This window comes from Paramisgurnus dabryanus, chromosome 3 (assembly GCF_030506205.2).
Source record: "Paramisgurnus dabryanus chromosome 3, PD_genome_1.1, whole genome shotgun sequence".
Taxonomy (NCBI): Eukaryota; Metazoa; Chordata; class Actinopteri; order Cypriniformes; family Cobitidae; genus Paramisgurnus; species Paramisgurnus dabryanus.
In genome coordinates, this window is record NC_133339.1 from 12,396,373 (window position 1) to 12,414,431 (window position 18,059).

At 36.5% G+C, this 18,059-nt stretch overlaps 1 protein-coding gene across 1 annotated transcript in view; it reads right to left on the bottom strand.

The window, feature by feature from the left end:
• The window catches only part of LOC135768461 (uncharacterized), a 32,956-nt gene extending 18,266 nt beyond the window's left edge, over positions 1-14,690 (bottom strand). The window contains exons 1-3 of the mRNA XM_073814102.1: positions 14,675-14,690; positions 13,362-13,397; positions 6,551-7,134 (exon numbers count right to left, since the gene is read on the bottom strand). Coding sequence (XP_073670203.1) covers positions 6,551-7,134; positions 13,362-13,397; positions 14,675-14,690 — 636 coding nt within the window. The remainder of the gene's footprint in view (positions 1-6,550; positions 7,135-13,361; positions 13,398-14,674) is intronic.
• Between the last annotated feature and the right edge of the window lie 3,369 nt (positions 14,691-18,059).

Here is an 18,059-nt window from a genome sequence, read left to right on the forward strand (position 1 = left end):
GCATAAGTCTTAACATTAAATGATAAATGAACTTGGTTTGCTGTCCTCAAAAGGAGCTCAAACCTATTAGCTCAAACTTTATTTGATGTTACAACTAGGGCTGTCAGCGATAATGCATTCAATTAACTCTTTAATCATTAACGCATTAAAATCAGTCAAGCTCTCGCATCATCAACAGTCATCATCTTTTTTTTGTGTCATATTATTACCATTCATATATGCAACCAAAGAGTTTCCTAATAGAGCACAACACTGTTTACAAGAACATAAAATTCCTACTGATCTATATAAATGACTGGATTGCACATAGAACACTTAACGTAACAGCATGAGGTGAAGCCAGCACAGAGTTTGAGCGGCCATCTTGGTATACCCAACCGGCAGAAGGCATCATTGACTTCCATTCAGGATCGTGATCTAAATCAGGGTTTTTTAAACCTGTCCTGGAGGACCACTAGTACTGCACAATTTGTATGTCTCCCTCATTAGACACACCTGATTTAAATCTTCAGCTCATTAGTAGATGAGCAGAATCCAAGATGGCAGCTAGTAAAAGGTTTGCTCAGTGTCTCTCTCTGGACTGATTTCATTTAAATGGACATCATAGTATGGATTTCATAGTATTTTATTCCTTTTAAGTTGTAGTTTTAAGTTAAACAAGTTATTTATTTGGACATTTTATTCTGAAATTTTAAGAAGATTGTGGATTATTATAAAAATACCTCAGCATTGAGCTAATTTTGCTAATCTGAGCCTGATCAAATTGAATTTATTGGCCCAGGCTAAACAGAGTCAAGCAAAAGTGCTGGAGCCTGCTACATTCTCCAGGAGTTTGGACAAACCAGCCTGAGCTTGCTATATTGTCTGGAGCTTGGGCTAACCAGCCTAGGCCTGCTATATCTTTTGGAGCTTGGGCTAACCAGCCTGAGCCTGTTACATTTTTGGAGCTTGGGCTAACCAACTTGAGCTTGCTACATCTTCATTGGAGCTTTGGCAAACCAGCCTGAGCCTGCTACAATCTCTTGGAGCTTGGGCTAAACAGCCTGAGTCTGCTATACACTCCTGGAGCTAGGCTAGCGGGCCTGGCCAGCTTTATTCTCCTGGAGCATGGGCAAACCAGCCTGAGTCTTACTCTTCATCTTGGATGCTAGGCTAACGGGCCTGGCCTGCTACAATCTCCTGGAGTTTGGGAAAACAAACTTAAGCCTGCAATAGCATTTTGGAAGCTGGACTATACTCCACAGGATAAACTGGTACTGTTATTATTATTATTAGTAAATTAATGATGATGGCTTTGTTTTTTATTTTTTATCCATGTTGGTCACTTGGAACTTTGAATCGGGTACTGATTCTAGGGTGATTTGTTTTAACAACATGGTGGGCATACAGGAAACCTGTTAAAGTGGCACAAAATTCAGTATTGATATGCACCAGGAACCATTATATTTTTGTTGGAACCTAGACTTTTGGATGGATTTGTATTGGGATTTGCCTAAACTGCAAAATTTTCTTGCTTTGTATAATTTGTCTTTTGCAATTAAGGACAGGTATTGCCTGGTTTCGGCATATGATAAGCCGGTTTCAAAATATACCGGGAAATGCAGATTGATGATTACACTACTTCTACTTCTATCTGGAAATGTGCAGCCCAATCCCGGCCCTTGTTTGCAAAATGTCTTGACCCCTGCTGAATTTAAATCAATGCCTGGACTAAAATTTGTTCATCTTAATGTTCGCAGTTTACTTCCCAAAATGGACAGGGTTAAAATTTGGATTGAATCTACAGATGCAGACATAGTGATAATTTCTGAAACATGGCTGACGAAATCAATTACTAATGAAGATATAAATTTGCATGGGTATAATGTTTTTCGTAGTGATAGGCCAAAGAAAGGTGGTGGTGTAGCTATCTATGTTAAGTCAAGATTTGGAGTATCAGTTGTTCTGTCTGAGTCTCTCAGTAAGCAAATGGAGTTTTTGGCCTTAAATGTTGAAATATTTAAGCCCATTTCAATAACTGTTGTGGGGTGTTATAGACCTCCATCGGCCTCAAGGGATGCTTTATCATCTTTAAAGCTTTTATTGTCTAGATTAGACTATAGGGAACTTTTACTGGCCGGGGACTTAAATTGGGACTGGCTAAATGTTGTTTCTGATGATTTTAAAATTTTTTGTGACTCTATCAGTCTTAGCCAATTGGTAAACGTACCTACAAGGCCTAATCTCAAAAATCCAGATAAATCTACTTTAATTGATTTAATTCTAACAAATGTTCCACACAAATTTTTATCCATGGGTGTCTTCTGCAATGATCTGAGTGATCACTGTGTTATTGCTACTTCAAGAGGCAGTAAAATACCCAAATGTAAATCGCAAATTACTAGAAGGAGGAATTTGAATTTTTTTTATGAACAAGCCTATCATCATGATCTATCTTTGATTAACTGGGGACAGCTAGGTCTGTTGCCTGATGTTGAGCTTGCCTGGACACTTTTTAAGGAGAATTTTGAGAAAACTGTAAATAAACATGCTCCTTGGACAAAGCACAGAGTGAAGGGACGGGAAAACCCTTGGTTTTCTCCAGAATTGTCAGATATTATCCATCAACGAAATGTGGCATGGGCTAAAGCTAGAAATGGTGATTCTGCCACTGACTGGTCCCTTTTTAGACAATTAAGAAATAAATGTACCTCTCTTATTAAAAAGGCTAAATCAGAATATTATTTATCAGTCACGAGTGAAAACCTTAATAATCTGCAGAAATTTTGGAAAGTCATCAAGTCCCTTTCTGTGAATAAAAATAATGAAGTTCTCCCAAAATTTGTTTAAAAAAACTCTCTCTCGGTTTACGACAGAGTTGATGTCTTAAATTGCTTTAATGAGCATTTTGTATCAGTTGGTTCTCTGTCTGACACGACAGGAGTAGTCACTGTTACTCCATGCACATACTTTCCTGTGTTTTTTGGAGAGCAATTTAATTTAGTTCCTTTTACGGTACAGCAGGTGCATGCAGCTCTAAAAACGTTAGATCACAGAAAACCTCCTGGACCAGATTTAATAGAGCCTTTTTAAAAAAAAAAGGCGGCTGATTTTGTTGCAGAGCCCCTGACAAATCTTTTTAATTTGTCAATTCAAAATAATGAAATACCATCAGTTTGGAAGTCAGCTTTTGTTACTCCCTTGTTTAAAGGAGGTGATCCAGCAGTTTTAACTAATTATCGGCCTATATCTAACTTGTGTGTTTTGTCAAAAATTTTAGAATCCCTTGTTTCTGACCAATTAAAAGAGTTTTTATACACAAATGAACTCCTTTCTAAACTGCAATCAGGCTTTAGGAAAAATCACAGTACCATCACTGCGGTTACAAAAGTAATTAATGACATATTTGTAGCTCTTGACGGAAAGAAATTTTGTGCATCGATTTTTCTTGATTTGTCGAAAGCCTTTGATACAGTGGATCATGCTGTTCTAAAGCATAGGCTTCTTTGTTTGGGATTGTCTGATTTTGCAGTTTCATGGTTTATGAATTATCTTAGGGACAGGACTCAGTGCATTAAATGTGACGGTCTATGTTCTGCATTAGTGAAGGTTCACAAGGGGGTCCCACAAGGCTCAATATTAGGTCCTCTGTTGTTTATTATGTATATAAATGAATTAGGCCAAAATGTGTCGGATGCTAATATGCATTTTTATGCTGATGACACGATTATTTATTGTTTTGGATCAACCCCAGCTAAAGCGGTTGAGTCTTTACAGAAGGCTTTTGATGTGGTTCAACATACACTATTGCAGCTTAAGCTGGTTCTCAATGCTGATAAGACCAAACTTATGCTGTTTAGAAATAGCAAGAAGGTTTTTCAAGCTCCTCCTTCTGTGTTCACTTTGACCGGAAATGTTATAGAGATGGTTCATTCTTATAAGTATCTTGGTATCTGGCTTGATGATGCTCTTACTTTTAAGCCTCATGTAGACAACCTTGTGAAGAAACTCAAACTTAAACTGTCCTTTTTCTTTCGAAATAAATTTTGTTTTTCTTTTAAAGCAAAAAACCAGCTAGTTACAGCAACATTTGTATCTGTTTTAGATTATGGAGACCTGGTGTATAGGACTGCTTCAGCACAATGTTTGTATAAGATTGACACTGTTTATCATGCGTCTCTGAGATTTATTACGAATTGTAAAAACTTGACTCATCATTGTGAACTGTATTCCAGAGTGGGATGGCCATCATTGTCTAACAGGAGATCAGGGCATTGGCATATTTTTATCTATAAGGCCATGCTGGGTCTGTTACCATCTTACATCTGTAATTTAATAACATGGAGAAGTGCTGGTTCTTATTCATTGCGATCAAACGATCACTTGCTGCTTTTGGTTCCATTTGCCCGTACAGAATTGGGAAAAAGGGCTTTTGTTTACTCCGCTCCTTCTGCATGGAACTCTTTGCAAAAAGACTTGAAATTATTGGAACTTATTTCCTTAAATGTTTTTAAGGCCATATTGAGAGAACCTGAAATGATCTGTATAAATTGTAAATGTTTTTAATTATTTGTATTGTAGCAACTTTTATAAATGTAACTGACTATGTTTTTGCTGCCTCTTGGCCAGGACTCTCTTAAAAAAGAGGTTTTTAACCTCAACGGGACTTTCCTGGTTAAATAAAGGTTAAATAAAAATAAAATAAAATAGAGACTGCAAGACCTAACTGGGTGTGCAAGGTAACTGAATGAGGTGTGTCACAAAAGGGAATCATGCAAAATGTGCAGTACTAGTGGTCCTTCAGGAGAGGTTTGAAAACCCCTGATCTAAATTCACCCGGTTTACAGTGTATCACCAAGATTAATTTTTAGGATATGTGTACATAAAGTAATTGTTAATTCTGGTGTTATTTGCAATGTTTATGTTTAAATCGGGCAGGATAATGGATTTATAAAAAAACCATTAAGGTGAGTGTGTCTGCTGCATTCTGTTAATGACACGGGTATAAATAAAGTTTTTTGACATTAAGCTGCACAATCAGCGTTATTTCTCTGAATAAGTTTAGGTAATTTGTAATTTTATATAACATAATTACAAAACCAGCAAATTATTGCATGCACATACGGTACAAAGCACGATTATTTATTTAGATTTCAGAATGAGCACGTTTGTCAATAATACTAAACATGCTGTGGTCTGTGTGCTGATCTGATACTGTAATGAAGATGTATGTATAATAACTGATTAAAAACTAAAATGTACAACTTTAAGTAATATGTGCATGCTTAGGACGTTTGTGCTGTAATAATGTACAGGGAGTCTTCAGATATAAAAACGAAGTCTAGTAAAGTGATGTTTTATCATTAAAATCTGATAACGTCCATTGATTTAATAGAATGTTTGGGTATACCAACATGGCGGCACGGTGGCTTCACAATTGTGACGTCATGCGCAATCCAGTCATTTATATAGATCAGTGAAAATTCCTCATAAATCTAGTGCCTACTTTCAAATTGCACCACATTTATGTATTTACCTTTAAATGCACAAAGTTACTGAATTTGTTCAGTGTGATGGTTTACTTTGTGGCATATAGTAAATGATGTTTCACAAAAAATGTTTAACAAAAATATTGGTATATTCTTAATTTAGCTAATTAACAAGTAGGGTGTATTTAATCTGAAAATATATTTAAGTACAGATTTTTAACATTTAAGTACAGTACAGTTTTTTTTTTATTTTAGGCACATTTTAATTTAATCATTAATCTTAATAAAGTTTTTATTTACTTGTAAGCACAGTGCATTGTTAATGTTCAAACTCTCTAATGGTTTGCTGACAATATTAAATATTTGTATAAGAAATAAAAATAATAAATATTCTTATTAGGAATAAAACTTTGTTTTTAAACTGTGCATAGCTCTGAATAGTTAGGCCTACTGCACTTCTGGATTTTAACGTTGGTCATTACGGTGGTACTTGGAGAGCCAAATATTTTCTGAGATGGTACACCACTGGTCTATAAGATGACCATACATCCTCTTTTTCCCAGACATGTCCTCATTTTAGAGCTAAAAAATGCATCCGCCAGAAATTTCTAAATGCCTGTGATTTGGCTTTTGCTTTCCACAGCTGCCATTCATTGTGCTTTTTTCAGATTTTTGTATTGCTTTAACATTTCTCTTTAGGTCTTGCCCCATTGGTCAAACTGCATGCCTATTCATTTCCATGAACACCACAGCAAATAAAAAAACAGCGGCATGCTTTGGCTCTGCCCCTTCTTTTAGTCTGTGTATTATCGCCTTTTTCAAGTTCATTCAGATTCCACAGCACAGATAAGAACGAACAACACGGTGTGTAGTGCATTACTGTAAGCTTATTGAATTATGGTTAAGTAAGGAGAAAGTTTTAAACACTGATATTTTTATGTACTTGTATTTTTAACTAAAAAAGTTACGAGCTTTAAATACTTACATGGTAAATGTTGAATGTTTCCTATATCCTTTCCCTTTTTATGGTACTCCAGAGGTTTTCCATAATTTTTTTGATAAGAATCGGTCTCTGATCTTACTGAATCCTTGTATATTAGCAGATCTGTATCAGATGATCCTTCTGCGTCTTCAAACATCTCAATTTTGAGATATTCATCAGGTTTTTCCTTGAGTATCTCATCTACTTTTCTGAACATCTCAGAGCACCATCCTGGTTGTCCTTCATTGAAGTAAAGATGTCCTCCTCCACATTCCTTCATTAAATTACTGATAAAATCATTGATCCTAAAAGAACTGTATGTTTCTGCATCAGTAGTGAGCAGTATGGTGCGTTTTATCGCCTGATCACTGAACGTGCTCAGCACAAACTTTGCTCTGTCATAGTCCTCCTTTCTGAAGTCATGATGTTGTAGTACGAGTATAAACACATGAGGTCCTGGATGGGACAGATCCACACACTCTATCACTGTCTGTATGATCTGGTCATCTGAGAGGTTCAGCTGGAGCAGATGAGGACAGTTGATGATCATCATGTCTTTTCCTCTGACTCTCTCAATCTGATGATCATCTGGAGGAGCTTCACTGTCAAACGCTGATCTTCCCAACATGAAGTTTCCAACTTGACTGTTTGCTGACACATCTTTTCCCACCAGAATAATACTCACTACAATAAAAAAATTACACTTTACATTTTTACAATTCTCATACAACACACAACACAAATGCACAGTGTATTCTGTAAGGTAAAAAAAATATCAATATTGTTCTTTTGAAAAACCTTTTTGGGGCCAGAAGGTGCCCGTCTATTTATATCGATTCTGGAATAACACTATCTTCAAACGTAAAATACTCAAATTCTATTCTTGTACCTCTTTTACCTCTAAAATAACACAATAACTCACATCATCATTTTCACATCAATAAAACTGTAATTCCTGTAAACTGAAACACTAGTTCTAGTACTCATTGGCTGCTTTGGCTCTTTACTATAAATTAATGTTGTAACCAAATTAATTCCTAGATTTTATTATAAAATCTCACCCCTGATACTTTGCAAATATATCAAATGTCTTTATTTTTGCCTACAGACAAACCTGAATTGTGAAGAAGCAATGTTTGTATGAAGGGAGCAGCAGTAGGCTATGTTTACATGACAACAATGTACTATAACTGGAAAAACACTTTTTTCTTAATATTGTTTTTCGTGTTCAGATGTTCAAGTCCTAGACAGTTCACACAGATCCACAAAAAACGAATAAATGCTGTATTATTCATGCCAGGTCTGCATAGTGGTACATTTAGGATTTTTTTTCTTGCTTTGTTTTCAGATTTTTATGAAAAAAGATCTGAGTGACTTTCTGTTGGGACGATCAATAATTAGACTACCTCTCCCCACTGTAAAAGACACAAACTGTTAGTGGAACAAAATAACAGCATGAGCTTCAGCGACAAAATATTTCATTTATTTAAATTACACTCAAAAATTATCTTTAAAGGTAAAGTAATTATAATGTGATTTATAAGAAATCATTTGCTGCCGAAGTGAACACATATTCATCTCATGAATCATGTCAGTTAAATTACCCAGCACCTGCGCATTTCTGGCTTACATCTACACAACTGTAACTAACAACAAGTAAAGGTGCGCTGGTTTGTTTGCCTGGAAATGAATGGTGTAGACCCAAGAAACATATTGCGAAGTAAGTAAATCCCCAGGTTGCCTTAACAGGTCGGGGAGTGACAATGCATTCACCGCATTTATAGTGAACGCTTGCTTTTAAATGAAACGTAGTTTACTAGAAACTAGTTATCCATCACATCTCCATCATTCTCACTCTTTGTCACAAGCTCCATTTCCATTACCCTTTAAATTGCGCAAATTAAAATAAAGAACTGAAAATGTGCCCAATGAAAACACGGCAATCACAAAACTCCAATGCAGTTTTTTTTTGCATTTACAGGCAGTGTTGCCAGATTGGAAATGTCCAAGTATTGTACCAAAACCTCAAAATTATGGTATTTGTAAATTATCATACACAAATCAAATGTGCATAATACAGCTATTTTATCTAGATAAAAACTTTTAATAGCCTGTAGATTTTCTCAGTAGATAAATGACTACGTGTACCTTAGTCAGAGAGTCATTCACAACAATGATTGGCAGTAGATTTATGCAATAGCTGTATCCATCTAGCCTGTTTTAATCCTAATCCTACCCCTAAACCTAACTTTACACCAAACATATCATGTGATTTAAGCCATAGATGTATCCATTCTAACCAAAACCAAGACATGCGTTACACGCATTTGCATTCTCCTCACAATTATAATTGTAGACGTAGGATCAACAGATCGATCAATAAGTATAGAAGCCCTGTGATTGCACAACCATTTGAAGTGTCACAAAATGTGAAAATTTTTGTACATTATGGGATTTTTTTCCATTATTGATTGTACATTGTACAGATGTCAAAGTTATGGTACAAATATGATAATTATTGTACATCTGGCAATACTATTCAAAGGTCACCTGATGTGTGTAAAAGTCACATGATCATTCTTTAAATATGGCGTGGTATGTTTGGTTGGAGGACAAGACAGAAGAAATTGGTTCAACTTCATCTGGTGTCACAAGAACCGACAAGCGTATGACATCAAAATACAGCAAGAGCGATTCAAGAGTCGACTGCTCTGTATGCTTTTGAGGTGGTCTCACTGTATTTTGATGTCGTACGCATGTCGCTTTGCGCAGCGTCTTATGAAGTCGAGCACACTCATTGCCAAGGATGGGCATTATTTTTGATACAAGTATTTCAAAATGATTTTGTAATTTTACAGTTTTTCTCAGTCGTTTTGGTACATTTCTTGAATCATCCTCGACATTTGCAAAACAGTAAGTGCATTTCTCAAAACAATTCGTTCAAAAGCAAAACACCATGAATTACCTGCAAAAGCCAGTCTCTAACTCAAAATCTTTAGGTTATCTATCAAAAGTAAATATCTGTGTCAATGAACATGTCAATGCCATCAGAATGACATGTCCTGATAAGATGGTCAAATTGTTTATTCATGTTGTCAATATAACTGTTTACTCTGGAGGGATGTTCTGATGTAAACTATGGCTAAAGTTTTCATTACAATTATTGTAAATTGTAGGTTACACCTTAGTGTATATGTGATTGCAAGAGAGTGGACAAGATTCACATTTACGTTTTTACTGTTTGTACTATAATTTGTTGACAGACCATTACACATGACAGACCAATACATGTCATTGCAATACAGAAAGAAAAAGACAGCACTGCACTCCTGACGTTCCTGTCTGTTGGGCCCACTTCTCATCCACATCACAACAAATATCTTCTCTTGTGATGCAGCGTGGAAAGAATCTTTTCAAATGTCTTATCCCACGTCTATCTGCTGAGTTTACAGTGTATGTGGCTGGCGATCATATACTTTCCATCTGCATGCTAAGAAAACTTTCTCAATGGGGTTAAGGAATAAAGAGTAGGGTGAGAGGAATTCCATCAGCATCCTGTTGTGGGCCCAAATCATTGCCTGATGATGATGTAACAATGGAAACTGACATTGTACCAGACTATTACATACTTTGGCAGGTCATCTCCAAAGTCAAGATTTACCTGGGAGCAATTTACCAATTCAGGACAGATTTAGGAAAAAGTCTAATGGAAATGTATAGAAAAATGCTTGACAACTTGTTCAACTATTTTGCATGTAAGGACTTATTCTATGAACTAATGCCTAAATGTTGTGGGGGTGAGACTATTCAACAGAGACCCATTATAATAAATTTTGATCAACATGACATATTGTAAGCAATTGATAATGTAGGAAACAGCAGAAATTTGTGCATAACTATTAACTGCATGGGTGTACCAAAGCATTTGCAACTTCTTTAATGAAATGAGAAACTGCTTTTTTGATGTGCACAAGTGACACAATAGCCTCTTTCACACAGTAATTCTGGTAAATTACCATGAATTTACCAGAATGAATTTACCAGTAAATACAAAAATGTGCTGTTCACACATGCAGTGACATTCTGTCTTTTTACCAGTAAGACATCATTCACACATCAGTATCAAAATACCGGTAAATTCGGAGAGAAAGCGGAAGTTACCTGTGGCGCGCGGCCGGCGAGCTCCGTCCGTGTCGTATTTGTAAACGGCGGGTTATGACTTAATATCCACGGTCCGTATTTTGTTGTTTTCACATCTGTGGCAAACGGTCGCGAAGTTGCTCGTGACCAAACAACATTGCGTTAGGCGGCGTCAAACGGAACCTGCGCGTTTGCACATTAGGCTTCACAGATGCTGTGCTAAGGACGTCGGCAATTTGGCAATTAGATGGTAAGCTGTTTTAAACAACTTTGGTGAAGAAATGTGGATGTTAACTTCAGGTGTGCTCGACTTTTAAGCAACATGTGTGTGGAAACGTCCGTAAACAGTCTGCGTCACCTGTATAAAAAACTTTCTGATTGGCCCGCCCGATCTGTCAGCGCGGTCTGACGTCATCTAAATGCCGGTAATGCTATATTTTTCGTTCACACACAGCGCTTACCGGCAAATTACCGTTAATCTTACAACCTGTCTTAAGCCCTTTTCACACAGAAATTCCGTAAAATACACGGGATTTGCATCCTGGATTTTTCCGGAATAGTTAGATTTTTTTACATTCACACTGGCAAGTTTACCCGGCATGTGACGGTCCCGGAAAGACACGCGACCTATTGAAAGTCCCGCCCTCTCTTCTACGCAGCGTCTGATGTTTGCATATTATTTATTATTTCTCTCTCCAGAAACAACTCGCGTGCATTTTGTTTATGATAAGACTACAAAGGAGCGCGTGAACGCACAGTTCTATGCTGGTGAATGATCTCAGCTTCAGAGTGGATATTTGACAAGCTCCCTGATTTCTGCTTTGATACAGTTTTCAGACATTTCTCATCGTGATTGTTTATATGCATTTAAAACCCGCATTTTGAGGAGCTGGACGATATATCTTGTTGGGATGACATGCGTGTATTTTTGTTTATTATAGCTCAAATGAGCACGTGACGCGATATTCTTTTATGCTGCTGAATGATCTCCGTTTCAACGCAGTAAGTAACGAGCTAACTTACCTGATATCTGCTTCAGTCCAGTTTGCTGACATTTCTCGTAGTGAATGTTGTAAATCCATAATTTTAAAGAGTTGAACCAACTTCATGTTGCCATGACACGCGCGTCCTCACTACGGCACGTGCGTCATTGTTTATGCGTCTCATATATCATTTCCTGATAACTGCTTCAATCTAGTTTGCAACATTTCTCGTGGTGAATGTTTATATGCATGTTATCTCTCGTTGTAAGGAGCTGAACCATAACTTGTGTTGTGATGATGACGCGCGCGTCCTCACTTTGACACGCCCATTACTGCATTCTTGCGGCTTCTTGTTCACACAGAGGGTTACCCGCGTATCTTACTAGGTCCTCTTTCCGGCAACAATCCCAGAAGATTAACGGAACGAGTTTTTGTTCACACAGATGCTTGTCTGGCAATTTTATGGGTATTTTCTGGGACCAGAGGTCTGTGTGAATGGGGTTTTACTGGTAAATTGGGAGCACTGATTTACCGGAAAGGTTCTGTTCACACATGACATGTTAAGTGCAATTTACCAGTAAATTACAATTAAAGACTATGTGTGAAAGGGACTAATGATGTGAGAATTGAACAGGTAGTTTTGAGAATTTCAATTCTGATCTGAGAAATGTACCAAAGTGACTGAGAAAAACTGTAATTTGATAGGGTTGATGAAAATGGCTTTATATTTTATATTAAAATACTTTCATGTTTTGTATTTTTAAAATACTGTAAAATACTACGAATTCTACTTAATAAAATTATAAAAATGTGGCTTCTGACTTGTGCCAACTCTTGTTGAAATCAGAACACAAAATTGTGGAAGAAGGTGATCAAGGTAAGAAATGTGGCTGCTTGCTTTCCATAATTTTTTGCATAAATTGCTATAATCTTTTAACAGTCCGTGTTAAGTTTTGGTTTGTTTTAGTTTTAAAAAGTTTTGTAAAGCTTCCTCACACAGACAACAGTTTATGATTGACTTACTGTTGGGACGATGAAAATCTGGACTACTTCTGCCTGCTGTAAAACACACAAACTGTTAGTAAAACAAAATAACAGTATATGCATGAGCTTTAGTTTGTGTTTAAACAGAAAATCATGAAAGAAGGTGATCAAGGTACACTGTAAAAAAATTCCATAGAAATTTGCAGCTGGGTTGCCGGTAACTTACCGTATAAATTTATGTATTACTGACAACACTTTGTTCAAAGTTAAATGAACATTAAAGATTTACAGGTCTTTGTCTTTACAGAGTAAAACTAGAATAACAGCATCAAGCAAAACATTCTGGGAAACAAAATCTGAAGCAAAAAAAAACAGAAAAAGTTTGATGATGATTTCTGGTTTCCAGAATGCTTTGCATGAGGCTGTTATTGTAGTTTTATTCTGTAAAGATAAAGACTTGTTAATATTTAAAATTCTTTATTAAAATTTTTATTTATTTAACTTTAAACAAACTCTTGCCAGTAAATAACATAAATTTAAATCTATGGTAATTTACCAGCAACCCAGCTGCAATAACATTGTAATTTATATGGATTTTTTTACAGTGTATAATGTGCAGGCTGCTAGCTTTTTATAATTTTTGCATAAATTGCTATAATTTTTTACCGGTCCATGTTAAGTTTTGGTGTTGCGTTTTAAAAACTATTATACCAAGCACCAAGCAGCAGCCCCACAGTTAGCGTTTGCTTGCTATTTTAAGCCACTGTTAAGTTCGTAAGGCACAAACAATTATGATTGACTTACCTTTGGGACGATCAAAATCTGGACTACTTCTGCTTGCTGTAAAACACACAAACTGTTAATGAAAGAAAATAACAATATATGTATGCGCTTAAGCTTCTGTTTAATTTATTTAATAATTAAATTAATAAATGCTCTTTGAAGTAATTATAATGTGATTTAATAAAAAAAAATTAAGTCAAAGTAATTACAGTGGTTTATTTTGATGGTGTGACTGCTGTATTTTTTTTTGTTTATTTTAATATGCTTAAAATCAAGATATTTGGTATTTTATTTTAAAATACATTATGATGCATCTTTAAAATATTGAAAAACGGTGGCGTTTTCCTTTAAGTGGAGGCAATATGGGTCCTATGCACTTTGCCCAGCTGGGCCCCACATAAGCCCCAGTCAGATTCTATATAAAATTCATGTGGGCTAATCAAGGTGGGGCCATAGTGGTACCCATGGACAAACCCATCTAGGGCCCATGTTGAAAGCCTATATTGGGCCCACCTGGCAATGTTGGCTGGCAGTTCCTTTTCTTTATACCAACCCTTGCCTGGATATTATTATATGATCATTTGCTGCGTGCTCTGACCGTTTGTCTGGATTATTACTCTGTTTTTGATTACCTTTGATGTTGCTGTTTGTTGGTTTTATTAGACTTAATAAACTGCACTTTGATCTGCCACACCTTACAGTGACATTTCAAAGTTCAGGTTTTGTCTAAAACAGCATATTATGCAGTAACAATTCTTTATTCACTAATGTAAAATGTATTTATATGTACATACTTTGCTTTTTTATGCAAGGGTTATTAGTCAATGCTGTGATTTCACAAATGTCCAACTATTTATCGCTTTTCGTACAGGTGTTAAGAATTAATCCTTTCAGTAACGGTCATGTAGTCTGTGTCTGACATTTTACGTGCATTGTCTATTTGTTTGTACCGCTGGGTGTAGTTTGTGAAGATTTAAGGAAATTATGAGTCGTTTCCAGAATTGTGTTCTCGCGATCAGAAAGCTTGTAATAACTTCATTGTTGTGACTGTCACTGTCAAGATTTTGTGTTAGATTTTTATAAAGACAAACAACAGGAAAATAGAGTACATTTTAAAAAGAAAACATTTAAAAATTACAGTTGTAGTCTCGCATGATTAAAACATCTAGTTTTATTAACGTGTTTTATTCGGCTCTACTTTCACTTTTTCCATTTGAATTAAACTCACATATTTCACTGAAATATAATACGATTATAAACGACAGGATCAACTGCCTTTAGATTGTGATTGACACATTTCTGAACTCGCTGTCTGATTGATTAATTCATCTTACCTGAACTGGACGCCATGTCGATCGCATAGCCAACACCTTTACGATCTGCCATGCAGCGTCTGAACTAATTTTTTATGGCTTCTTTAAGTTCATAGTCCATGAAGAAAAACGAAACAAAAAAGCATGAAGATCATATAAATCTTCATAACTGCATTAGATGTAAGAGTGTCTATTTCTCACCTCTGGTTTACTGCCTGTTATTAAAGCAGATCATCTCTATGTTAAATGCAGTAAGTTTGTAAAAGTTGTTCACGAAATCTAAACTCCCATAAACCTAACTTAGGCTTTAGCAAAGCTCAACAAAAAAAGTAGAAGTACATTTATATAAAAGTAAATACGAATTAATCTTTTTTTACAAAGTTACAGAAGTCAGTCAGTAGCCGTGCATTTTCTCTTCTTCTTTTGATATTTAATTGGCTTTAATGACAAAGATTTCAACAGGCTTAGGCTTATAAGGCCGATGGAATATGTTTACATTAAGCACATTCAAATTGTTTAAAGACAATGTTGCCTATAAGACAGTATTGCACATTATAAATTGTTTAGTGCATTTATTGATTTTGGTTTTTTAAATCTGTTTGTTCAGGACTTATAGACCTGAACCGTCTGCTTGTGAAAGGCACCATTTCAAACAGATTTATACCAGTATGGGCAGTTTACCAGTCTTATCCTATAGTCGCAGACTAAAATGAATATTTGATCTGCTTTAATACATCAGTGTCATTGTTTTGTCTCAAGATGCACACCAGTATAGTTTTTTTGTGTTTTAAGTGTTTGTAAAAACTACTTTAATGTCCTAACTAAGAAGACCTAGTACTGGATTAATCTAAACCCTGTCCAGGAATCTGCCCCATAGTGTCCTGGGTTAGATGGGTCATCCCAAATGTGTTTTTCTGTAATTGTAATCCAGTGGGACACTTTTTTTGTCAACGAAGTGCATTATGAAGGGCTTCAATGAAATGGATGATTTGTTAATATAATTATTTTCACATGTTGAATTTAAACACAGATCAAATTAATTTACTCTCTCTCTCTCTCTCTCTCTCTCTCTCTCTCTCTCTCTCTCTCTCTCTCTCTCTCTCTCTCTTTCTTTGATGTACACTAACTACATCTAGCAAAACTTCTTTTGTATTTAACAAAGAGCCGAAGTTTGTTTTGTTTTACTTTTATTTTTTGTACATTTTTATAAATTAAGCACACAGTCAGGTACTCAGTCTGTATCTGTCTGACAGATCAATATACTGTACTATGCTGTACTGTCTGTGTCTCCCACTGGATGGCACTGTGTAAGCAGTATGACTGTCATCTCACATTTATCCTGATAAAGAGATCAACAGCAATGCTGAACCCATCATAAAGAGAGAGGCTTTGCAGTTTGTTTTTATTAATAATCTGTTCTTGACTGAACCTAACTATAGACTTCTCTGTCTGATGTTGAACAGTAGTACAGTATCAGATATAGCATTATTATGCTATAATATACACTCACCTAAAGGATTATTAGGAACACCTGTTCAATTTCTCATTAATGCATTTATCTTATCAACCAATCACATGGCAGTTGCTTCAATGTATTTAGGGGTGTGGTCCTGGTCAAGACAATCTCCTGAACTACAAAACTGAATGTCAGAATGGGAAAGAAAGGTGATTTTAGTAATTTTGAGCGTGGCATGGTTGTTGGTGCCAGACGACCGGTCTGAGTATTTCAAAATTTGCTCAGTTACTGGGATTTTAAGGCACAACCATTTCTAGGGTTTACAGGGAATGGTGTGAAAAGGGAAAAACATCCAGTATGCGGAAGTCATGTGGGCGAAAATGCCTTGTTGATGCTAGAGGTCAGAGGAGAATGGGCCGACTGATTTAAGCTGCTATATACCACTCTTTACAACCGAGGTATGCAGCAAAGCATTTGTGAAGCCACAACACGCACAACCTTAAGGCTGATGGGCTACAACAGCAGAAAACCCCACCGGGTACCACTCATCTCCACTACAAATAGGAAAAAGAGGCTACAATTTGCACGAGCTCACCAAAATTGTTGAAAAAATGTTGCCTGGTCTGATGAGTCTCGATTTCTGTTGAGACATTCAGATGGAAGAGTCAGAATTTGGCGTACACAGAATGAGAACATGGATCCATCATGCCTTGTTACCAATGTGCAGGCTGGTGGTGGTGCAATGGTGTGGGGGATGTTTTCTTGGCACACTTTAGCCCCATTAGTGCCAATTGGGCATCGTTTAAATGCCACGGCCTACCTGAGCATTGTTTCTGACCATGTCCTTCCCTTTATGACCATGTACCCACTCTTTGATGGCTACTTTCTGCAGGATAATGCATCATGTCACAAAGCTTAAATCATTTCAAATTGGTTTCTTGAACATGACAATGAGTTCACTGTACTAAAATGGCCCCCACAGTCACCAGATCTCAACCCAATAGAGCATCTTTGGGATGTGGTGGAACGGGAGCTTCGTGCCCTGGATGTGCATCCCACAAATCTCCATCAACTGCAAGATGCTATCCTATCAATATGAGCCAACATTTCTAAAGAATGCTTTCAACACGTGATTGAATCAATGCCACGTAGAATTAAGGCAGTTCTGAAGGCGAAAGGGGGTCAAACACAGTATTAATATGGTGTTCTTTTATATATATACCACAGTATTGATTGTTTACCATATTCAAATACTGTAGTATAAATTAGCATAATATAGCAGTGCAAAGTCAAGGGTTTGACACTTTGAATGCAGCATATGTTGTTTTAGATGAAAGCACCTGCCTGATGTTGAAAATTTAAATTATATTTTTTGTTATTGACATCACATGATGCTGATCTGAGGAGTTACAGGTGAGATGTTATGTTCATCGGTTCTCTCAAAATTCTCTAAAGTGATATCCAGTTATCCTGTAGATAAAACACAAACTGGTTCTGAATGATGTAAAATTAGTGCCGCTTCCGTTACCATAACATGAGCCATGAAAACAGTTCATCAGCCTCATCCATTCAACGGCTGCGACACAAAGGATTATTATTCTAGCTCAAATGACCAAAGGCTAATAGCTTCTGTCTGCTGAACCCAAAATAAACCAGTCCGTCATGAGCCCGAGACAGCAGCGTCCCCCCTCCTCATCTCAAGAACACTATTATCATTCACACATATAATAACCATCACAGTGCTGAAAACAATATTAATCTATCTTTCTGCCCCCATAAAACATGCAAATAGCACTGAAAGAAGGCATGAAACACGTTTATCCTTTGAAGGGCTGAAAGTAGGGCAGCATGTCTTCGTTTGAGGCCAGAAACGTCTTAAAGCAGAGCATGAAGGAGGGATTACTGCAGACGGAGGAGGATTAAACAGCAAAACAAGCCTGCAGATCAACA